The sequence below is a fragment of the Sinohyriopsis cumingii genome, unplaced genomic scaffold (genome assembly GCF_028554795.1).
Source record: "Sinohyriopsis cumingii isolate HCF-2022 unplaced genomic scaffold, ASM2855479v2 utg001460l, whole genome shotgun sequence".
NCBI lineage: Eukaryota > Metazoa > Mollusca > Bivalvia > Unionida > Unionidae > Sinohyriopsis > Sinohyriopsis cumingii.
The window spans coordinates 1,769,571-1,795,461 of NW_028316002.1; the positions used below are offsets into that span (position 1 = coordinate 1,769,571).

The 25,891-nt window shown below is 33.4% G+C and overlaps 1 protein-coding gene across 3 annotated transcripts in view; it reads right to left on the reverse strand.

Moving 5' to 3' along the window:
• LOC149772478 (antiviral innate immune response receptor RIG-I-like) overlaps window positions 1-25,891 on the reverse strand; it is a 66,860-nt gene that overhangs the window by 13,176 nt on the left and 27,793 nt on the right. For all 3 annotated transcript variants that reach the window (XM_089947759.1, XM_089947757.1, XM_089947758.1), the window contains 5 exons: window positions 23,812-23,897; window positions 22,324-22,572; window positions 14,362-14,524; window positions 13,660-13,746; window positions 211-383 (listed from right to left, as the gene is read on the reverse strand). In XM_089947759.1, the coding sequence (XP_089803885.1) occupies window positions 211-383; window positions 13,660-13,746; window positions 14,362-14,524; window positions 22,324-22,572; window positions 23,812-23,897 (758 nt within the window). The remainder of the gene's footprint in view (window positions 1-210; window positions 384-13,659; window positions 13,747-14,361; window positions 14,525-22,323; window positions 22,573-23,811; window positions 23,898-25,891) is intronic.

A 25,891-nucleotide genomic window follows, 5' to 3' on the forward strand; every position in this document is an offset into this window, starting at 1 on the left:
CAATAACGCCACTAGAACATTTTGTAATCTAACTACAACTTATGCTCAAACCACTATAGCTACAACTACTACAAATGTTAGTTTTACACTAATATGACTCATGGTACTCATTTACTTTTACTGTTGTATTTTATTTAAATGGCCTTTAACAAATGTAGTTCTAATTTTTTATGCCACTATGGATGTTTGCTTCATTTTAAAAAACAGTACCACTAGATATTTGACACAGGAGATTATCAATCTAACTGTTTCCGGATTCAACACTTTGCTTGCAGCCATTTGTTCCACAGTCCTTGCCCAATGAGTGTATTGCTGCGACTTGAGATCTTCTGGTCTTTTTGATGACACAATTTCAATCATAGATTCCTCAAGTAGGCAAGCCTCTGAAAAAATTATTACAGAGATTTAATAATTCCAGACCAGAGTTGTTATGAACCCCCATGAACATATGACATGCATTTTGGTATAAAAGTTTATCGTAATCTTACATGGCTGTTTCCAATGGACAGTTCATCCATATTTACATATCCTGTCTACTGTCTTACATGACTGTTTATAGGCCATTCCAGTGTACAGTTCTTACATATTTACATACCCCTGTCTACTGTCCTACATGACTGTTTATAGACCTTTTCAATGGACAGTTCATCCATATTTACATATCCTGTCTACTGTCTTACATGACTGTTTATAGACCTTTCCAGTGTACAGTTCTTACATATTTACATACCCCTGTCTACTGTCTTACATGACTGTTTATAGACCATTCCAGTGTATAGTTCTTACATATTTACATACCCCTGTCTACTGTCTTACATGACTGTTTATAGACCTTTCCAATGGACAGTTCATCCATATTTACATATCCTGTCTACTGTCTTACATGACTGTTTATAGACCATTCCAGTGTACAGTTCTTGCATATTTACATACCCCTGTATACTGTCTTACATAAGTGTTTATAGACCTTTCCAGTGTACAGTTCTTACATATTTACATACCCCTGTCTACTGTCTTACATGACTGTTTATAGACCTTTCCAGTGTACAGTTCTTACATATTTACATACCCCTGTCTACTGTCTTACATGACTGTTTATAGACCATTCCAGTGTACAGTTCTTGCATATTTACATACCCCTGTATACTGTCTTACATAAGTGTTTATAGACCTTTCCAGTGTACAGTTCTTACATATTTACATACCCCTGTCTACTGTCTTACATGACTGTTTATAGACCTTTCCAGTGTACAGTTCTTACATATTTACATACCCCTGTCTACTATCTTACATGACTGTTTATAGACCTTTCCAGTGCACAGTTCTTACATATTTACATACCCCTGTCTACTGTCTTACATGACTGTTTATAGACCTTTCCAGTGTACAGTTCTTACATATTTACATACCCCTGCCTACTGTCTTACATGACTGTTTATAGACCTTTCCAGTGTACAGTTCTTACATATTTACATATCCTGTCTACTGTCTTACATGACTGTTTATAGACCTTTCCAGTGTACAGTTCTTACATATTTACATACCCCTGTCTACTGTCTTACATGACTGTCTATAGACCTTTCCAGTGTACAGTTCTTACATATTTACATACCCCTGTCTACTGTCTTACATAACTGTTTATAGACCTTTCCAGTGTACAGTTCTTACATATTTACATACCCCTGTCTACTGTCTTACATGACTGTTTATAGACCTTTCCAGTGTACAGTTCTTACATATTTACATACCCCTGTCTACAGTCTTACATAGCTGTTTATAGACCTTTCCAGTGTACAGTTCTTACATATTTACATATCCTGTCTACTGTCTTACATGACTGTTTATAGACCTTTCCAGTGTACAGTTCTTACATATTTACATACCCCTGTCTACTGTCTTACATGACTGTTTATAGACCTTTCCAGTGTACAGTTCTTACATATTTACATACCCCTGTCTACTGTCTTACATGACTGTTTATAGACCTTTCCAGTGTACAGTTCTTACATATTTACATATCCTGTCTACTGTCTTACATGACTGTTTATAGACCTTTCCAGTGTACAGTTCTTACATATTTACATATCCTGTCTAATGTCTTACATGACTGTTTATAGACCTTTCCAGTGTACAGTTCTTACATATTTACATATCCTGTCTACTGTCTTACATGACTGTTTATAGACCTTTCCAGTGTACAGTTCTTACATATTTACATATCCTGTCTAATGTCTTACATGACTGTTTATAGACCTTTCCAGTGTACAGTTCTTACATATTTACATATCCTGTCTACTGTCTTACATGACTGTTTACAGACCTTTCCAGTGTACAGTTCTTACATATTTACATACCCCTGTCTACTGTCTTACATGACTGTTTATAGACCTTTCCAGTGTACAGTTCTTACATATTTACATACCCCTGTCTACTGTCTTACATGACTGTTTATAGACCTTTCCAGTGTACAGTTCTTACATATTTACATATCCTGTCTACTGTCTTACATGACTGTTTATAGACCTTTCCAGTGTACAGTTCTTACATATTTACATACCCCTGTCTACTGTCTTACATAACTGTTTATAGACCTTTCCAGTGTACAGTTCTTACATATTTACATATCCTGTCTACTGTCTTACATGACTGTTTATAGACCTTTCCAGTGTACAGTTCTTACATATTTACCTACCCCTGTCTACTGTCCTACATGACTGTTTATAGACCTTTCCAGTGCACAGTTCTTACATATTTACATACCCCTGTCTACTGTCTTACATGACTGTTTATAGACCTTTCCAGTGTACAGTTCTTACATACTTACATACCCCTGTCTACTGTCTTACATAACTGTTTATAGACCTTTCCAGTGTACAGTTCTTACATATTTACATACCCCTGTCTACTGTCTTACATAACTGTTTATAGACCTTTCCAGTGTACAGTTCTTACATATTTACATACCCCTGTCTACTGTCTTACATGACTGTTTATAGACCTTTCCAGTGTACAGTTCTTACATATTTACATACCCCTGTCTACTGTCTTACATAACTGTTTATAGACCTTTCCAGTGTACAGTTCTTACATATTTACATACCCCTGTCTACTGTCTTACATAACTGTTTATAGACCTTTCCAGTGTACAGTTCTTACATATGTACATACCCTTGTCTACTGTCTATCCATGAGTCAGCCATTAAAGTACTTTTTACAGCTACAGATTCTATATATTTCTGACATGAAAGAAAGACTAAATAAAATGGGATATGCTTCAATCACTTTAATATTCCTTTACTGCTATAAATCTATTTCATTTTTGCACATATCTTGAATGTATATCTTCAAACATTAGAGTAAACAGTTACATCAAATTATACATATATAAAAATACACATTAATCAGGCTCCATGTGTTCACAAATTTAAGGTTCTTATTTGTTTGAACAATTACTTGCAGGAAAATTGGACAATTACTTTCCATTTATTTTAAATCAAGCAAGACATTTAATCTAAAAATTGGTCAAATCTGAATTTAAGGTAATTCTGAAATCTGACAAATCACCTGTGAAAGAAACATGACCAAATTGCCCATGTAACTGGAACTTATATCTCTGACATGTAATCATAAACTAGAATATATATATATATATATATATATATATATATATATATATATATATATATATATATATATATATACACACACACACACACACACATACACACACACACACACACACACACACACACACACACACACACACATACACACACACTTATGGGCATTATGATTACTTCTCTATTTTTCTTGAAAATTCAAAAAGTACATGCTATGATTTTTGGATTAAGAAATCTTGGCTAATTCTTTTATGATTCTGTAATGTAAGTAGTACATGGGAAGATATAACATTTCTTGTATACTGTCTATTATAAGTTAACACATAAATAAGCACCTTTTATAATTACTAATTCCAAGAGAGGAAAGATTGTATACATAAATCCAAAGTTTTTGAAGGAAAAATCATTTTTAGCTTTTAAATCTGGAGGGAAAATTTAAAATTGAACATTCATCAATATAGTGAATGTAATTAAATATAATTATACTTATTGACAGAACATTTAATTAAATTATTTTATGACATCAATATATATTTAATTAATTTTTGGTGTGTTTATTTATTAACATATGCACTTCAATTATGTACATATTTAATATTCTCACAAAATTGTATGAAAATTTGTGAAAGTAGTATACTTAATTGAATGTAATGGTAAGAAAAATATTACTTAATTAATCAGAGTGATTAGTATGGGCTAACAAAGTTTTAAAAAAATTCTTTTAAAGGCAATTTGATAAAATTAGTAAAATAATTCAATCATTAGAACTATGAAATGAATAAATGAAGAAATTAATAACTATTCCATGAATTAAGTTTCTGGATAAAAAAAAAAAACTATAGGAAATTACACACAAAAATGTCTAAATTATAACAGTGAAACTTTAGGCTACTCAATTAGTCACCAATTATTGCTTCACAGTGATGCAATGTTAACATAAATGCTTGAGCATATCAATTTTACTTTAGATTATAAACATAAAAAGTAGAAAAAAATAAAAATAAATCTGTGTTTATATTTTCTACTGACATCTATATTTCTTTTGATTTCCAGTTTATTTACTTACAGCATCTTTTACAACTGCAGTTATTAAACCAATTAAAGTTTAAAAAATATTAAAGTGACTGGTCTTACTAGCAAGCTCTATTCACCTACTAATACTTTTTAGTTTTGTTACTTCAGATACAGCTATGGGTGTTAAAGACATGCTGGTTATTACACTTTGTTTTACAATGTACATTTTTATTCTACTCTTAGGCACAATATCACCCATTTAGTGATATTGCCAATTTGCTACCTATAATGGCTATGATACAGTTTTGTTTTTACTTACATTTATTTATATTTAGAGATATCAGGCCGAACTAGAGAAATGGATCCACAGTGTCTTATTCATTTCACAGATTATTTGTTCATAGAAATGGCATAAACGTTTGGTGAAAAAAGTTGTATTTGTAACGTGTCAATATGTCTGCAATTCTTTTGCATATGGCCCTTTCTATTATCACATGCATGAAATTTGATAAATAATTTTTTTTTTTCTTCATATGGTTTGTATAACATAGATTTACACAGACCTATCCATTTATGTAATGATTTTTTGGGCATGACCATACTTATATCTTCAATTTTCATATTATCCAAACAACCTGGGACAAATAATTTGTTCCATGTTGCTTGGAGAATGTTAACACTGAATAATGTGATCTCCTTGTTCACTTTAATAAAAATACTCAGTTTCAATGCATACTTATAAATGGCCATTTGTTTTGTTGTGTATAGATTTATGGTTATTCCCCTGTTATGTATAGTTTTATGGTTATGCCCCAGCTATGTATAATTTTATGGTTATGCCCCAGCTATGTATAACTTTATAGTTATGCCCTGGTTATGTATAATTTTATGGTTATGCCCCAGCTATGTATAACTTTATGGTTATGCCCCTGTTATGTATAGTTTTATGGTTATGCCTCTTTAATGTATAATTGTATAGTTATGCCCCAGCTATGTATAACTTTATGGTCATGCCCCTGTTATATGTAATTTTATGCTTATGCCCCTGTCATGTATAATTTTATGGTTATGCCCCATTTATGTATACTTTTATGGTTATGCCCCTGTTATGTATAATTTGCATAGTTATGCCCCTGTATTATAAGTTTTACTGCTATGCCCATGTTCTGTATAGTTTAGATGGTTATATGGCTATGCCCTGTTATGTGTAGTTCATATTATTATGCCCCTGTATAGTCTATGGCAATGCCCATGTTCCATATAGTTTATCTGGCTATGCCCTGTTATTTTTAATTTATATGGTTATGCCCCTGGTTTGAGGATACTTGTGAAAGTCTGTCTAACTAGCATGGTTATTTCATAGCATAGCCTCTCCTGCTCCCTTACACTATCAAATTCACCTACTGAAATACATAACCTCCTTGTCCTTTAAAGTTACGCAGAAATGAGTTACTTAATTTAATATAGCACATGCTAGCATTTATGATTTTTAAACTAGGCTATTCTAGCATTTATGATATTTAAACGTGGCTATGCTAGGATTAGTAATTTTTAAACTAGGTTATGCTAGCATTTATGATTTTAAACTAGGCTATGCTAGCATTTATGATTTTTAAACTAGACTATGCTAGCATCTGTGATTTTAAACTAGGTTAAGCTAGCATTTATGATTTTAAACTAGGCTATGCTAGCATTTGTGATTTTTAAACTAGACTATGCTAGCATTATTTGTGATTTTAATCTAGGCTATGCTAGCATTTATGATTTTTAAACTAGGCTATGTTAGCATTTATGATTTTTAATCAAGGCTATGCAAGCATTTGTGATTTTAAAAGTAGTCTATACTATAATGTTTAAGGTTGTCTATGCTAGCATTTGTGATTTTACAGTACTCTATGTTAGCACTTTTGATTTGTAACATTGTCTATTCCAACATTTTTCATATTTTTTTTAAAGTAGTCAATGCTTGCATTTGTGACTTTAAAAACAGTATCCTATAGCATATGTGATTCTTTTACAAAGCAGTGTATGCTAACATTTGTAATTGTTACACTACTCTATGCTAGAACTTTTTATTTTTACAGTACCCTATGCTAGCATTTGTAATTTTTACTGTACTCTATACTAGCATTTGTGATTTTCACTGTACTGTGTGTCAGCATTTGTGACTTTAAAAGTAGTCTATCCTAGCATTTGTGACTTTGAAAGAAATCTATGCAAGCACTGATGACATCAAAAGTCTATATCAGAATTTGTGACTGTGATGTGATTTGGATTTTTAACATAGCTTTAAAAAAATTCAGTCATATCGCTGCAATGTCTGAAATGAGGCAGTTTATAGTGATGTCCAGCACTGGAGCATCATTCGGCAGACATGTAGCATGATGTCCCACCCAGTCACATTATCCTAACACCAGGCCAACCAGTCCTAACACTAACCTCTCAATGCTGAGGGCCAAACCAGGCATCTGTTAGTACCATTTTTGCAAGTGTTTGGTATGACTCAGCTGGGGATCGCACCTATGACCTCCTGCATCCAAGGCGGCCATTCTGACCACTAGGCCACCAGAGCGGTGACTTTAAAAGTAGTCTATGCAAGAACTGGTGACTTTAAAAGCAGTCTGTACTAGCATTTGCAATGTTAATAGTACTCTATGCTAGCTTTTGTGATTTTTACAGAACTCTATGCTAGATTTTGTGATTTTTGCAGTACTCTATGCTAGCCTTTGTGATTTTTACAGTACTCTATGCTAGCTTTTGTTATTTTTGCTGTACTCTGTGCTAGCTTTTGTGATTTTTACAGTACTCTATGCTAGATTTTGTAATTTTTACAGAACTCTATGCTAGATTTTGTGATTTTTGCAGTACTCTTTGCTAAATTTGTGATTTTTTTACAGTATTCTATGCTAGCTTTTGTGATTTATCTTCAGACTGGTATATTCATCATTAGCTTTGTCTTTACTCTACAAAATTACTTCTAAGAATGAAGATGTATTTTCTTTTCACAGGATATAATTTTAAATTGATCTTATTGCAGTTATATTCTACGAAATGTTGAAAATGTTTTCATTCTGCTTTCTCTTCCTGTATTTCCCATTTTGATCCTTTATCTAAAAATGGAGATCTAAGGAAAGTTTCAGAAAAAAATATTACAATTAATATTTATACAGTTGTGCCCAAATTATTTGCATGTCTCTAAAATAGAATGCATATCCAAAACAGCACCATGATAAGATATTTCTTGCATAGTATGCATATTGCTAACAGTGCCGTTTTAATCTGTCTCTTGCATAGTATGCATATTGCTAACAGTGCCATTTTAATCTGTCTCTTGCATAGTATGTATATCCATAACAGCACCATTATTAGATATTTCTTGCACAGTATGCATATCTAGCACCATTATAAGATATCTCTTGCAGAGATTGCATATCCACAACAGCACCATTATAAGCTGTCTACTGCATAGTATGCATATGCCATTTATGATGTCTCTTGCATAGTATGCATATCCATAACTGCACCATTTTAAGTGCTTTACAAACCATTAATGATCAACTTAAAGGCTCTGACTATTTTGGTATTCAGGTTCTGAACAGTTCTATACTTGGTAATATTATATATGGATGAATTAATAAATAAACAGTGAAATCTAGAAAATCTGGTGGGGGGAGACTTTAAATAGTTATTCCAAAGCTTTCAATATTTACAGGCAAAAGGTAAAAACATAAGGCTGAAGGCTGCAGAATAAGCCCCCCAAAAGTGTATCATCCACTTAGGGGGTGGCAACCCGCATTTCTGGTATGATGCAGTAGAAAATGGGTTCTAACCATCTGTGTAATTGCTGCAAAATATGGACATTCCAGCACTATCAGTGGGTATAATGTGTCTGGTTCCCCCCATCAACCCTTGGCAGTTAAATACCTATCAGTAGCCATAATGTGTCTGGTTCCCCCAGTCAACCCTTGGCAGTTACACACTTATCAGTGGCCATAATGTGTCTGGTTCCCCCAGTCAACCCGTGGCAGTTACACATTCTAAGAACCTATCTGTGGCCATAATGTGTCTGGTTCCCCCAGTTAAACCTTGACAGTTACACATTCTAAGAACCTATCAGTGGTCAGAATCTGTCTGGTCCCCCAAGTTAACCCTTGGCAGTTACACCTTCTAAGAACCATCTCTCTTCCTCTGAGAAAGAACCCTGACTAAGCTACACCTATTCATATCTTTTTGATTCAACCAAAAGTCAAGTAGTTATGTGTGCCATGGCCCTTATTAGGGCTTATAATTAAGTCCCAAAAATCAAGTAGTTATGTGTGCCAGGTTTCTAATAGAGGTTTGTAATTAAATCCTAAAAATCAAGTAGTTATGTGTGCCAGATTTCTAATAGAAGTTTATAATTAAATTCCAAAAATCAAGTAGTTATGTGTGCCAGGTTTCTAATAGAGGTTTGTAATTAAATCCTAAAAATCAAGTAGTTATGTGTGCCAGATTTCTAATAGAAGTTTGTAATTAAATTCCAAAAATCAAGTAGTTATGTGTGCCAGGTTTCTAATAGAGGTTTGTAATTAAACTCCAGAAATTAAGTAATTATTGAGTTCTTTTTTTGTCATTTCCCTAAGAGAAATTTTGGTCAGAATTTGTCCTTTTGGAAGAAATTTTAATCCTCAGCAAGTTCTTAATGAAAGAAAGAGTTTTCATCAGGCATCTGAGCTCTTTCTATGAGAAAGTTTAAGATAATAAAATATGATATTTTTAGCATGACATTAAATACATGGATCAAACTACAATAGATAAGGTCTATCAGTTTGGAGAATGGGAGTTTTACTGATTTACTAGAAGATTGCTGGAATATCTGAGATATCACATGTATGAAACTTCATACATTTTGTATTTTGAAAGCACACATCATCACATTTATGTTTTGTTTGGTGAAGCATTTATAGGTACAAGCATTTATTTTAACTGATGTATATGCCTATAGAGTAAAACGTTTCATAAGAAGTCATGATACTAATTCAACTCCCATAGTAAACATATGGAAACACCATCATATTCAGAATTCAATAACTTAAAATTTCTGGGTGTTGATGATCAGGCTTATATTTCTCCATGCAAAACTATCCTTGGTGCAAGCTTGTGTGTGGGAACACCATATGACCCACAGCATTTTTTTAATCTACATGTGCATGAAACACATGTTATTGATTCTGCACCAAATGAATCAGGTGCTACTTTCATTACTGAGTACTCATAAGTCAAACCTGTAAAAATACTAAAATTGCAATAATAGAATTTTGTCTATATTTTTAAAAAATTACAGATAGGATAAGCTCTCAAAAGATATTTCTACTAAAATTTTAATTTTCATTATTAACCAATTATGGACCACCAAACTCATATATACTCTATTATTTGTTCACCCATTTCTAGACTGGTTCACAGTTCTTTCGTATAATTAGTACCATGTGTCCTATAACCAGATTTAAATTTTTTAGAAAAAGTTGTGTTTTACTCATTGATATTGGAGCCTAACTGTAAGAAAGAATAGGCCATGCTTGTGCATGGATAATAGTGCAATAGCATTTTATGTGATACCACTGTCTATAGCTAAATTGCATCCGCATTACATGTTGCTGTGTTGTATTGTACTTATTAGTGGCTTATTCTTGTTGTTTTCTGCCTTTGTATCTTCATGCTATCTTTCTATGGCAAGCAAGCTACACAAAAGAAACACAAACATGCTGACATCAGCAAGTATGACATCACAGGGTATCAAATTACATGACGCATTGTATTTTCATCTCTCACTGGCTATAAGACAAGTTTTAAATGTTTTAAATTTCAAAACTGCATTTCTGTTCTTGCTGACTCTCACAAAAATAAGATGCAGTGCATCTCTATTCATATCAGTCAAACCAAACCAATAAGTGTGCCACATGACAGGTCAAAATGTTAACAGGCCATTGCCCTTTTGTGACTAAAACAAATACACACACCCATGAAGCATCATGAGATGCTGACATTCCAAACTTATTTAAACTATCATCACATGTGATTCATCACCCCCCAAATCTTAATAAAAAGGTATAAAAGCCAAAGAAAAGTTCCATAAGTTGTATTATACTGAAGATTTAAATAAATGAGTGCTACTTCTTAGCATAAAACTATGGGGAAGGGAGAGGAAGCAAAGAATAGACAGAGTAATTTCTTCAAGCCTGGTAATGTTCCCTACAACAAGGGGAAAAATGTGCATCAACCCAAAGACACAGCCACTTGAGGTCAGTTACATTAGGACAACAAGAGACAAATCTGAAAAAGCTATTAAAGTTCCTATAATGCTGAAATTGATGTTGGAGACAGAAAGCCCATGTACAAACTGCTGTGGCCCAAGCTAAGAAGTAAGCTGGAGGTGGAAATATATGTGGAAAACTTTGCGATGCCAAGGCAAGTCCATGTTTCTATGCAATATTCAGACACTGATAAAACTTATCACTGCATAAACTACTTGTTAAATTTAAGTAATAGAACTAAATTGCTTATTAAAGTTGTCTAATACATAAATCTTGACCAGTCCTACATTTACCCAAAACTCATAAAAAGTTAAGAAAAAGTCTCAAAATCATTATTGTGGCTACTTTCCACTATAAGCAGTGTTAAATTACTTACTTTTTAATATAAAGCTGAATAAAATGCATAAATTATTGAAAAAAAGAGAAACAAAGCAAACCCTGCAATCACTAAATTACAGTCAAAGGGGAGGTAATACCCCTTGATTTGGCATACCAAGCAGCAAGCTCTAATTTACAGCTAAATGATTCCTTACTAGCTTTTGTTTCAAATCTGAAACCATATTTCTGACATGAAGCTTGTTTTCATCTATTCACAACAACAGATCTGGTGAACAAAACACATATTGCTAGGTGCACACAAGAAAAAATGCTTAGATGTGGAACAATGTGTTCCGAGAGTACCAGTTCCAACACCCTGACTACAAAGGTTTTCTATCATGGGACTTGGTACATGAAGAGAAAAGAGGTCTGGTGTGGCGGGAGAGAGCAGTATGTTCAACATGCAGTTATACATCAAGAATGTTTCAACTGTATGAAGAGATGTCGAAGAGAGCTTGGGGAAGAAAAACTGCCCGTGTAAATAATGCAGTACAGATAGGACTTGTGCAGACTTCTATTGGAAATGAAGGGTTAAAAACTATTATTTTAAGTGAAAATGTCCCTCCCTGCTCCCTCAACAAAAGTGATGCAGAAAAGTTCCAATACTGTTTGCCAAAAAATTGAATGTACCAATATGAGAGACATGGCTGAACATAGAAAAGGTGTCAAAGAGTTTAATTCTATGATAGGAAATAGGACAGATATAATGGATATTCAATGTGACTCGACATATAATAATGCAATCTACAGGTTGAGGCAATGCAGCATGTGCAGTTTCGTGCACAGTTCAAGATTTTTACAATGCTCTCTGCTTTGATTTACTGAATGTGTCTCTAAAGTTAAATGATCAGTACTGATACATAAGTGATTGTGACATAAGTGGCTTACATTTAACATCTCTCCACCACCCCCTTTTGGGAAATTGTTGCATGTGTTAAATGGTATTTAACCATATAGGCCAATCTCTGGGCACCATCAAATGAAATTCTGCCATCAGGCCATACTATGCTCTTTTCCCCATGGCCTGAGCTATCTACTGCCACTATCCAGTGTATAAAACCCTTCCCATCTGTCTTTTGTATAGATATTTTCTCCAAAATCACATGCAAACCATGAAAAAAGGCTCCATTATGATTGTCATATGCAAAAACCACCAAAATGATACTGTGGATGCACATGGTAACCATGTCAACAACAGGATCCTATTATAGTATAGGTCACATATAGGAGTCACGGTACTAACTCAACTCCCATAGTAAACATATGGAAACACCATCATATTCAAAATTCAATAACTTAAAATTTCTGGGTGCCGATGATCAGACTTACATTTCTCCATGCACAACTATCCTTGGTGCAAGCTTCTGTGTGGAGAACACCATATGACCTGTGGCATTTTTTTAATCTACATGTGCATGAAACACATGTTATTGAATCTGCACCAATGAATTTGGTGCTACTTTCATTATTGAGTACTCCTAAGTCAAGCCTGTAAAAATACTAAAATTGTATCAATAGAATTTTGTCTATATTTTTAAAAAATTACAGATAAGATAAGCTCTCAAAAGATACTTTTACTAAAATTTTAATTTTCATTATTAACCAGTTATGGACCACCAAACTCGTATATACTCTATTATTTGTTCACCCATTTCTAGACTGATTCACAGTTCTTCCGTATAATTAGTACCATGTGTCCTTAAGAGACCATTAGTCTTTGGCTGAAGGGTGGTCTTTCAAGACAGGTTCTACTGCATATGAGATCTCCTTAAGTGATACTTCATCAATATAATATAAATTACAAAACAGTTATTTTCACTGAGGGCAATCATGAAAAGACTTTTAGTAAAACCTCATGCTGATATGATCATTGATTCAGGAAGAATAGCAATAAAAAGATTTTAAGCTAACTGCTATTACTGCCATGTTGGATCTTATATCTCAACCATTTTTCAAACAGAATCACCCACAGACCAGAAGAAGTCTTACAGTGAAAATTCCATGTTGATATGACTGTCTGTTGATTAGTAGTTGTGATAACAAGATTTTCAAGATGGTCAACAAGGTGTAAACATTACATACTTGAGTGGCGCCATTTTCATGTATACATTCTGTCATGAATGTCTGAGTGTAAAGTTTCATGACAATCCTTAAACCTGTGTTAAAATACAGACAGACAGAAAGACAGACAGACAATAGTCAAATGGATGGTCATTGACTAATACAGTAAAAACTTGCATTAATTTTGATTGTGCAATGCTGACTATGCCAAAAATGTATACAACAAAATTATTTGAAAGAGCATACCTATCTCCCACCTATGCTTTACAGGTGAGATAATGAAAATTAAATACCTTGAAGTTTCTCCTGTACATCATTCATTGCATCTAGGATCCTCTTCTTACATAAATCACCAAGCCTATCTTTCATTGGTATTGTCACTATACCAGGAAAAAAAGAAACCATGCAACTTCTCAGAATAAAAGCAAATTTTCTATAAACTTAATGAAAAAGCATGTAATGAATGTGTGTGTGTGAGTGTGTCTTCAATTTCTTTAATTACAGCAATGATAAAAGAAATGTTACAATGTAACTGATCACTCAAGTATATTATCATTTTAAAACTTCTCACTGTTTTCAAACAAGTTTTCTTTTCTGTTTTCTAATCTCATATTGCATACATTATTAACTGGTCAAGCATCTTATGGCAAAAATAGAATTCTACACAGAAATAATTTTAACTGAGTTTGTCACTATATTTGATTAGCACTATTAACCTATTACGAAATATGTGGTGAACAGAACCATCTCTAAATTATGTTCTAATATTGACAAAAACATAACACATTATATAATGTGGATTATGTGGCTTTAGATTAACACCAATACTGCATTTATCCAGTGATAAGCCCATGCTTGCTGATAACTCCCCCAAAAAACTTTAAAACAAAATTTGGCAAGCATTCAAATAAGATATGTTTGTCTGATAAAAAGTCTATCCTTTACTGTATTAGGCTGGTTTTCTAGTGTCATCACAGGAGAAATACTGTACAAACCTTCCTTGGGCCTGCTGATATATTTCTCTATCTCTTCACTGTATTTTTCCACAGTGGACAATTTACAGGTGTCCAAGTTTGCCATAACACTGATGATGTATTTCACTGCCTCATCATCCGATGTAGATTTACCTACTCCAATGGAGGCTGTCAGACCTACAATCTGGGAAATTAAAATAAATCAAAATAGCTCGGTAAATTATGTAGTAAAAACAGCTTCAACTTACCAAAAGATGAGTAAAATCTTCAGAAGAAAATGCATTAGATGCAATAAGAGACCAATTTTTCCTAGTCAAATATGTTTCTTCAAGAATACTTACCCAATAATACCTTAGGAGAACTACTACTACCTAGCAAATCCAGCCCTCCCTGATACTACTTGTAGCTAAAAGTTGTCTGCCCACCTAGATGGCATTGGGCATAGTGATCTCCCCTTAAGTATAAAGATTGGTGGCAAAATACATGAACCTGTCAGTTATTACTGGAGCAGAAGGCGTGGTCTGTATTGATGTAACTGCAGGGAGAATGAGAGGGTTTATGTGTATTATGATTGGTTAAGTATTTTCAAAGAAACATATTTTACTAGGAAAACTTGGTTTCTTCTTTAAATATGTTACCCAATCATAATACCTTAGGAGGAGAGGTAAGAGGTGGAGAGAAGTACATCCCCTAACCCTGGAGATACCATCTCCAGTCCCCTAAGGTATGTAAGACAGCTTTTAGGTTGTCCAACTGGAGGGGATTCCATCTGTCAGGATGTGGCTTCAAACAGGGGAAAATGTTCCCACCATAAATCCAGTGGAAGTTGAGAAGCCGTCTTAAGAAGCTGTCAATTAACATGGAAGGGTGACATGTTCAGCTGCAGATATAGGTACCACCAGATTGAACTGAGCCCTTTGTGAGCACACATCTCAAAAATAAAAGTCAGAATATGTGGGCTCCAATCTCCATCCCACAAACTGAAAGATGTCGGCTAGAGAACAGTTCCGGTAAAATTTTAAGCTGGTGGCAACTGCCCTAACCTCGTCAGCCAAAATGCATGAGAAGTTCTTTGAGCTGGGGTTATTTCTTGATATGCAGAGCAAATACCCCACTTAATCCAGGACGAGATAGTTTGTGTTGATATATCCTTCTGTTCTTCATGAGAGGTCAAAATAGGCATGATCTCCCTAGATGCAGTGGCTGTTCTTTCAAGGTACCAGTTCAAAGCCTGAACTGGGCCTTGTAGGTGGTCTTGAGCTGATGTGTCCAGACTAGACAGAGGTTTCATGATAAAAGTCTTATTACCCATGGAAGGCAGCCTGTTCTTGGCAATGAAAGAAGATGCTGTCATGAGTAAGGCTGTCCCATCTTATTGGAACTGCATATAATTCAGGTCTGCTGTAAGGCATGTATTCACCAATTCTGTCCACTCTCACAATGCCATAAGAAAACAGGTCTTGTAGGAAAGGTGTGCCAGAGATGCCCTTGAGAGTGGTTCAAGAGGTGTCACGTTCAGCCAGGTTAATACCCAAGGTGGGTTCTGCTTTGGGCACAGGGCTAATATTTTTGGTCTTGTATACTCAAAGATGGAGAGAAGGTCAGTTAAGTCCTTGTTTTGTCTGATATCCTCTCTTGCATGGTGATCATGAGCAGTAACCTTTTATTATACTTGGTGCAAACTTTCTCTCTTTGAAGAGCCAGAGGAAGTTAGCTACATGTAATTGTGGTATGGGTGCCTGGAGAGGTATGATGTGTTCGTTTGTGCACCACTGGGTGAAAATGTGCCATTGCCTTCATATGCTTTGAGAGTGGAGGGCCATCTTGCTAGATCGATTCTCTCCATGACTGGTTGTGAGAATTGTTGATTTCTGAGGGCCTGTTTAATATGACCCAGATGGGCAGTCAAGTAGCTCTGGGTAGGAATGAAACAACTGCTGTCGTGGTTGTTTGAGTAGATGAGGGAAAATCTGAATATGCTGAGGACTTTCCATTGCATGATAGATGACCTCAATGATCCTCGATCTCTCCCATCTGACTGGTGCAATGAGGATAAGGCAACACTCTGATTCTCTTGCTTTCTGTAACACTTTGGATTCAGAGGTGTTGGAGGGTAGGCGTATGCATCCAGGCCATGCCAATGTATGGACAGAGTGTCGACAGCCCAGGCTTTTGAGTCTAGGACTGGAGATACCGAGGTTGGAAGTTTCATATTCCACCTTTGTTGCAAACAGGTCTACCAACAGTTGGTCCCATTGAGTACACACCTGAGTGAAAACCAAAAGATGAAGAGACCATTCCATCTGTCTTGGTTGATTCCTCTGGGACAAAGACTCTGCTAGTATGTTAGGCGTCCTGAGATATGGCAAATTTGTTCATCAATTTGTTGTTGACATAATCTCTTTAGAAAGTCTCAAACCAGGACATATGTGACGGAGGACATTGTTTCTTCTTGTCTTTTGGGATAAGTCAGCACTGTCAATTTGTTGTAGAGAATGAGAACCCTCTTGCCATTCAAATATTTCTGCCACTGGTGAGAGGTGTTCACAGTGGCAATCATCTCCAGACTATTGATATGCAGATAGTGTTCTTGGGGAGACCATGTACCTCTATCTTCCCGAAAGGATGGTAGTAGGTGGGTTTCCCAGCCTTCTGTATTGTTCTCACCTGTATGTACCAGTAATGACAGACGTTTACTAAAGAGTTTCTTAAGGGCATAAAGACATGCATGTATATAAATATTGTAGCCCAAACTGATCTTGTGAAGTCACATTGGCTAACCATGTGAGTCACTTAGTCTTCTTTAAATATGATGGAAATCTTATGTAGATAAACATCACTCAAGCGTTGCCTATAGAAACATGCATGAGCACAATGTGACTGATTACACGGTGTATAGAAAACTTGCCTGTACTTGTCTGACAAAAGTGGAAGCAATACAGAAATGTACATAAGTGTCTATATTACACAATGAAAAACCTTCAGATAAAAAGGGAAATGGGGCACCATTATAGATCCTTACAAAGTAGGTGTGAAAATATCCATTATGAGGCAATTACCTGTAGGGAAAAAGGCCCACGGACTGCATGTACAAGTGAACTCACTAAGTTGGTGCTGAGATGCTACCAATGCCTTGGAATAGAAACTCACTGACATATACCCATTTGTAATGGAATTACACATATATTAGGAGTTTTTATAAGTGCTTGAGACTTGCATGTACATAAAACAATTATAGCTCGAACATAATGTGAAGTAGCTTAGGTTCCCTGTGCAAGTACGTAAATGTGTGACGACAACAAAGTGTTAGCAAATTGTCAAGGTTAAACTTTGTTGGCATAGGATGAGAAAAAGCATGAAATACACATGGAGTATATTTTTCTAAGAAGTTAAAAATGCTTCCAACTTGTAATGGTGTATCTTCCATATAGATTCTGGCTTTTGCTAGGTCTCTCATGATGAAAGCATGCTTATTGGCATGAAAAGAAGTAGTAACTGACAGGCTCATGTATCTTGCCGCCAATCCTTATACCTAAGGGGAGATCACTCTAACTGACCGCCATCTAGGTTGGCAGACAACTTTTAGCTCCCACTAGCTAAAAGTATTATCTGGGAGGGCTGGATTGTAAAGTAGCATGATTGGGTAACATATTTAAAGAAGTAATAGGACCAGGTCAACGACACAGATTTTGCCCCTCCCCTTCTAATATTTTGCTGCAGCTAAGGGAATCCATTCACCACTCCAGCTAAAAATTACCTATTACCTAAAATTAAGTATATTTTAGATGATGGTATTAAAAAAATATAATTTTTAAAAATTTCAAGAAGCAAACAAAAAACATAATGTTATGCTAAAGATGCTTAAATTAACATAAAAGTGAAGATTTTCTTTTAAGTTCAAGTAATTCTAATTTTTTATACTTAATATATTATCAGATTAATACTACATTGACAGTTCCTTTCATACCGAATAAAAACTTAAAAATGTGTATAATTATTGTTTTCTTTGAGACAGAAAGAGAGTGAAAGAGAGACCAATCAGATTATACCAGCATTCTATAAAGAATTATACCACACCAATTTTGCTTTAAGAAAAAAATCAACTAATAAAATCACATGGAGAAATGTTCTGTGCCAGAGACCTAATTCTTCATCAAGACAGTAACTGTAGTTATTTCCCTTGTTTACAGTCTGGACACTGGTTTAATGATGAAATATTTGGGAAATTTCTTTGCAAGTAATACCAATACATGTAAATCAACTAGTTACAGAACCCATGAGATAACTCTTGCACTAAAAAGTCATGGAGTTATCATGTTGGTGAGCAAACTTAAGATTCTGTTGTATTTTGCAAGTTTATGGGACTACAGCTTTATACTTCATTGTTGCTGTGTGGTTGCCTCGCCCTCCCCCCACCCACTCAGTACATCCAATAAGATGACCTTGTAATCTTGCTCCACGTAATCATTGCAATGTTGGCAGTTATGAACATTAGGATGACGAGATTAGGAAGGTTAAGGTTATTAATCACGTACATTTTTCTTACAGACTTTTTCTTCTTATTTACATTAAATTCTACAATTGCCCTCATGAAGTGAACTTTAACTGAGGCAAGTTCAGAGGTCATGTACATGCAGGTATGCTCTAATTTTGATATTTGTTTTTACTTTTTGAAAAAAATGGCATTATTCTCTTTCAAAGGTCTCAATGAATAAAATGTGTAATTTAATTGCTTTTCTTTAAAAAGATATAATGTACCTGTTGCTGCCATTTAAAAATGGATGGTGAAACTACAAGTTGAGATTTGTTTTGAAGGATGGTCATGAATAACACTTAGACATGTTTTAAGACTTATGAAAATGACAATGGAATGTTGAACTAAAAAAAAGGGATGCTTTCGCCAAACGTAAATAGTAAGTTTTTTGTTTAAGTTACATACATTTTGCTGTAAATAGACTTTCAGTGGATAGTGAATGAATCATACACAATGCAGGGAAGGAGGCAAGATTCATTTAGAAGAGATGGTTCAGTATACCTCCAATGGCTAGCAATCTTGTTTATCTCCTAAGAGTTCACAATTTTAACAGACGGAGGTGAGAAACCTAACCATCTAATCCCCCCAGGACTTCGTCTATGAAAGTGAAGCAAAAAAGTGTCAAAATCCATAAGGAAAAATGTGTACATTTCCCAGCATATCTGACAAAATAGCTGTGAGAGAATCCTCTGACTGAAAAGCCTGCATTACTAGATTCTTCCCTTTGTAATTCATTGCTATGATCCAGATCCAAGTCTGCTTTTTTGGCTCTGTGTGCAACAATTTTGCAAGGAAAATAGTATTCTTGATTTAAAAAAGAATCTAACAGCTAATTAAATATATTTTGTGTATGAAGTGCTCTTATAGAAGCAATTATTCAACTTATCAGTACATCAAAGTACTCTACTGAAAGGTTTTATTTAACAGACTTTTGAATGTTATGACAAACTACTCGTATTAACAGGTGTACAAAAAGAATGTTTAACTTTGACAAATACTGTTTCAACCAACAATACATTTGTATTCATTCCTTGTTTCCAATGTCTCTGATGGGAATGCATGGTTAATAGCAAACTAAGTTTATATACATGTAATGAGTTTTGTAGAAATAGTGCATATGTAAAACAAGATACAGGGCTTGTAACTAAGATTTTTTTAAACCCACAGGATCACCAAAATAATTTTTCTACTGATCCCGCCTAAAGTTTACTGGTCCTGCTCAAATCAAACAGAAGCCAGTTCAACAAAATCAATCAGATTCAATTCTTTTTGAATACAAACAAATGTAGGACAATTCAGGACAAGGAAATTCTGTATGGATGCAACCCAACTGCTTATTTTGAATAGGAACTATAATTATTTTACATGTCTTACAAAAAGCATATATAGGAATCTTTTCAGTAAAATTTACATATTTTAATTTCTCTGCCACTGCAAAAATATCAGTTTTCTTTAAACTTCCATTGGATAGTTTACAGAAAAGCATACCTGTCCAAAATCAAACTTGCCATGATAAATGAATTTCATGGAAGAATTATTTCTTTTCATCATTATTAAGTGGTAATGGGTGATGAGGAAAAAGATAAAAAATGTTATAATATTCTATATGGAGAAAAGTATTCCATATGCAATTATCAATATGCAATTATTGCTATGTTCCGTACTGACTACAGTCAAATCCAGTTAGCTCAATTACATCTGGGGTGTAAAAAAATTGTCAATATAACTGGGTCCAGAAATATCTGAGTTTAGTTGACAGATCTACTGCAAAACAATGATAATGCACCTGAAGTATAAAAACTGAGGAGTTTTGTTTCTAACAAAAATTACATTTCTAATGCACAATATATTTAAAAAATTCAGTCATGCCAGATTGCAGAAAAAAGAAGATTGGAGGTCTTTTAAAAGAGATTAAGTAACAAGTCACACATTTTTACAACACCTAAGTTACTGTAACAATGCCAGTGGTTTAAAGTTATTTGCATTTCCCTGTGAATAGCCTCATCAGCAAGACAGGAATTTCTCACTCTGACCAAAATCTAGGCCAATTTAAGTACATGTACAACTATACTTTTTTAAACAGTATTTTCTTTTGTTAGTGTTGACTTGTGACTAGTAGCGAAATGTAACTGACCAATATTGTATGTGAAAATCAATCACTTTTGTTGATCGTCAAAGGTTCAGTTACACTGGTATATGCCGGATTTACTGAAAAAATTTGCCTCTGTACCAGAGAAAGATGAGGCTGTCAGTATTCATGTACTTAAAAGTCTATAAAGTTAACTGACTCAACATCAAATTCTGTAGGAAACAAATTAGGTACTTTTATCTACATTTAATGATGCTGACCTGATAATTTTCTGAGTTACAGAAAGATTAAATTTGTCATGCTGTGTGGAATGAACTATATTGTCATGGTGTTGACATGTGATAATGTTCATTATGAATACAGCTTCTGTGAAGGTCAGAAATGCATTGATTCAATTTTCTTACTCTAAAGTAGTGTTTACAACATAATTTTCTCCACTCTATGCAAGTGATAAGCCATGCATTGATGAGACTGGTTGATAGTCATGTACCGACTTTTCCATCCTTGTCAGTACAAGGTACTGCTAGTAGTGGAAACACCAGATCTTTCCTTGTAAAGTTCCTCTGAGATTAAAACTTGTATTTCATTGAATTAAGCAGGTCCACATGTTACTTTGGACCCAAACTTATGCCCGACATAACCGGGTTATCAAATTAACAGTGATTGAGATAAGTGGGAAAAATTAGCATAGGATTTTTTTGGACTGGACCAAAACACTCAACACACAACGGTTCTTGAGATAACTGAGTCAAGATAAGTGGGTTTGACTGTATTGCCATATTCCATATGAAGTGGAGCATTTTATATTCAATACTGCAATAATCTATATGCACTACTGACATATACCATATGGGATATTGCCACATTCCATATGTAATAATAGAGAGTACATAATTATGGAATTTTAATCTTTACTATACTGAAATTCCATATGGACAGTCTACAGCACTCATGGATTGATTTGCATATTCCATATGGTTTTCCATAAGAAGTATATAAGGAGTCAATATCTTTTCATTACTTTGTCCTCAACACCCTCATGGACACATGGAAAACCCAAAACTTTTCCATACTGTGTCCTTTATGGACACACTTAAATCCATTACTTTTCCATACTGTATTCATATGGATACACATAAATCCATAAAACTGGTTCAGCTATAGATATAATATGTCCTTATGGGAAATGTTTTTAAAAATATGCATGGATTCCATATTCAAGGCATGTGGAAAATTTTGTAAAGGTATACTCTCCTTGGAAAGCTGGACATATTACTGAATTAATTGGATCATATTTCTTTCAGTTGTTCCATAATGAAAGAAAGAATATCAATAAATCAACCCTGTAAGAAAAAATTACCTGTGGCAAGTTTGGGACTTTATTCCTAATTTTGGCCATCAAATACTTTCTCATTAGCCTGTTGTAAGCCTCATCCTTCTTTGTGTGATGGCATTCATCCAGTATCAACAAGCTGATATCACTAAGTGAAATCTTCTTCCATTTCAAGTTGTTAACAAGAATCTCTGGTGTGAGGCAGATGATGTCAAAGTATGGGAAGACCATATGCAGTTCCAAGGATTCCTCTGACTCAGCATTAACCAGTTTGGTCTGGAAAATCAAAATTTATATATTAGCACAAAAAGAGTCCATCAACAGGACTGGTGTGCTACTCTTCATTGAGAACAAACCCTGAAAAAATTAATGCATATCAAACATTTTAAAATCTTGAATATGGATTTAAATTTGTGCTTAGGCTCTTTTGAAACTACAGTTGCTGATCTTATATAACTTCCCTTGCAAACTTTAGATAGTAATTCTTAACATATCATAAGATAAAATAATATTTTCATTAGGGGAAAAATTATGCCTTCTTAAGAATTTTTAAGATTATAAGCTTGGATTGCCTTGGAAAACACTGTTAGTATTGGTTGCAAATAACCTGGAATTTCTTCAGACTAGGTATCCTAGGATATCTAAAAATTTTCAGTTGCACAAAATATAGAATATTCTAGGATTCAGAAGTGAAGATATCATATTAAATCTTAGGATAGTTGCAGTTTATCAAAGGCTTTGAAAATTATCTTATGATATCTAAAAAATCTTTCAATATTTTATCATTTAAAACATGCTTGTAGAATGGTTAAAATACAACAAAAGGAATTGGAATTGCTGATTGTTTGTAGTAATTTTTAATAAAATATCAAATTTCAATGACACAGTGCGGAAGCTCAATTTCTGCAGTCAGATTCATGACTACAGAGCATGTTTTGAAGGTGACTATATTGCTCCACAGTAAACAAATTATAGTCACAACCGATTTTACACAATTATAGAACCAAGTCTTTTATACTACAATGCTCAGAAATTTCAAATTAAACCTTGGGCTAAATACTTACATATCTACACATAATGTTTTACTAATATAACAAATAATGAAGTCCATGTCATACTTTCAATTTAATTCACCTGTGTAATATCACATAAATACATTTAATATTGTAAAGTGTAATGTCATAGGTATCCAGAAACTCATAAAACAATGTTTTTTTTTCATGAGAATTCATCCAACAATATAAAATGTCGTTTGATGACACTTTATGGGTAAAATTTATGAGATGGTAATTATGTTCATATTTTGCTTGCAAGGAAAAAGCAAAGCAATAGAGAAATCATTTCACTTTGTAATGAGTATTAAAACAGGATTCCTCACACAGTTTTTGAATCAAAAGAAACTGATCTGTAAATTCAAAGTGGGATGAAATTATTGGTACTCAAGTTTGTTTTGTTAAAAAATTGTTGTATTTTGAAATTTAAATTGTTAAAAAGGTATGTTGAAAATGCACTAACCTTATGTCTAGGTAAGTGTTTCACAAATCTGTGGTATTGTTGCTTGATTAGTGGGTTGGTTTTTGCCATAAAAACAATCAATTTCTCTGTAAGAAAGAAGCAAAAGACATTATTTATCAGTTACCTCTCAAAACTTCTACATTATAAGACCCAATGTATGCAAATTATAAACTATACTTTTGTTACACTAATAACACCATGTAAATAACAAATTGGTCAAAATGGTTAAAATACTACATATCTACAATGAAAGCAACACTAAAACAAATTCTGTTGAACATGACAGACTTGTACACTGATCAGGTAGACTAGAAAAGGGAATATCAAACTAGTATAATAGTTATAGATGCTGCTTCTATAGGTCAATAACCTTATATACTGACTTATAGGTCAATATTTTAGCTAATATTTTGAGTCTGAATTAGTTTGGCAAGAAACAGTATATCAGTTAGTCTGCTGAAACCCTCTTAATAATAAACATTAAGTTAATTCATGTACAAAATGAGATTTTGCTGAGATTTGTATTATATCCAACTTACAAACTGAATATATCAATATATTCAGCTTATAGTAAACATATTTAGTATATCTGACTTATAAGTAACAAATTTTAGTAAAATATTTGGTATATCTGACTTAATTTTGTATAAGTAAAATATTTTTAATATGTCTGGCCTATAAATAAAATATTTTTAGCATATCTGACTTGAAAGTAAATATATTTAGTATATCTGACATATCAATAATATAGTTTTAGTATATCTGGCTTGTAAGTAAAATATTTTTAGCATGTCTGTCTTATAAATAAAATATTTAGTATGTCTGGCTTATAAGTAAAATATTTAGTAAGTCTGGCTTATAAGTAATATATATTTTAGTATGTCTGGTTTATAAGTAATACATTTAGTATGTCTGGCTTATAAATAAAATATTTAGTATGTCTGGTTTATAAGTAATACATTTAGTATGTCTGGTTTATAAGTAATACATTTAGTATGTCTGGCTTATAAATAAAATATTTAGTATGTCTGGTTTATAAGTAATACATTTAGTATGTCTGGTTTATAAGTAATACATTTAGTATGTCTGGCTTATAAATAAAATATTTAGTATGTCTGGCTTATAAGTAAAATATTTAGTATGTCTGGCTTATAAGTAAAATATTTAGTATGTCTGGTTTATAAGTAATACATTTAGTATGTCTGGCTTATAAGTAAAATATTTAGTAAGTCTGGCTTATAAGTAATATATATTTTAGTATGTCTGGTTTATAAGTAATACATTTAGTATGTCTGGTTTATAAGTAATACATTTAGTATGTCTGGTTTATAAGTAATACATTTAGTATGTCTGGCTTATAAGTAATACATTTAGTATGTCTGGTTTATAAGTAATACATTTAGTATGTCTGGCTTATAAGTAAAATATTTAGTAAGTCTGGCTTATAAGTAATATATATTTTAGTATGTCTGGTTTATAAGTAATACATTTAGTATGTCTGGTTTATAAGTAATACATTTAGTATGTCTGGTTTATAAGTAATACATTTAGTATGTCTGGTTTATAAGTAATACATTTAGTATGTCTGGTTTATAAGTAATACATTTAGTATGTCTGGTTTATAAGTAATACATTTAGTATGTCTGGTTTATAAGTAATACATTTAGTATGTCTGGTTTATAAGTAATACATTTAGTATGTCTGGCTTATAAGTAATACATTTAGTATGTCTGGTTTATAAGTAATACATTTAGTATGTCTGGCTTATAAGTAAAATATTTAGTAAGTCTGGCTTATAAGTAATATATATTTTAGTATGTCTGGTTTATAAGTAATACATTTAGTATGTCTGGCTTATAAGTAAAATATTTAGTATGTCTGGCTTATAAGTAAAATATTTAGTATGTCTGGCTTATAAGTAATATATATTTTAGTATGTCTGGTTTATAAGTAATACATTTAGTATGTCTGGCTTATAAGTAAAATATTTAGTATGTCTGGCTTATAAGTAAAATATTTAGTATGTCTGGCTTATAAGTAATATATATTTTAGTATGTCTGGTTTATAAGTAATACATTT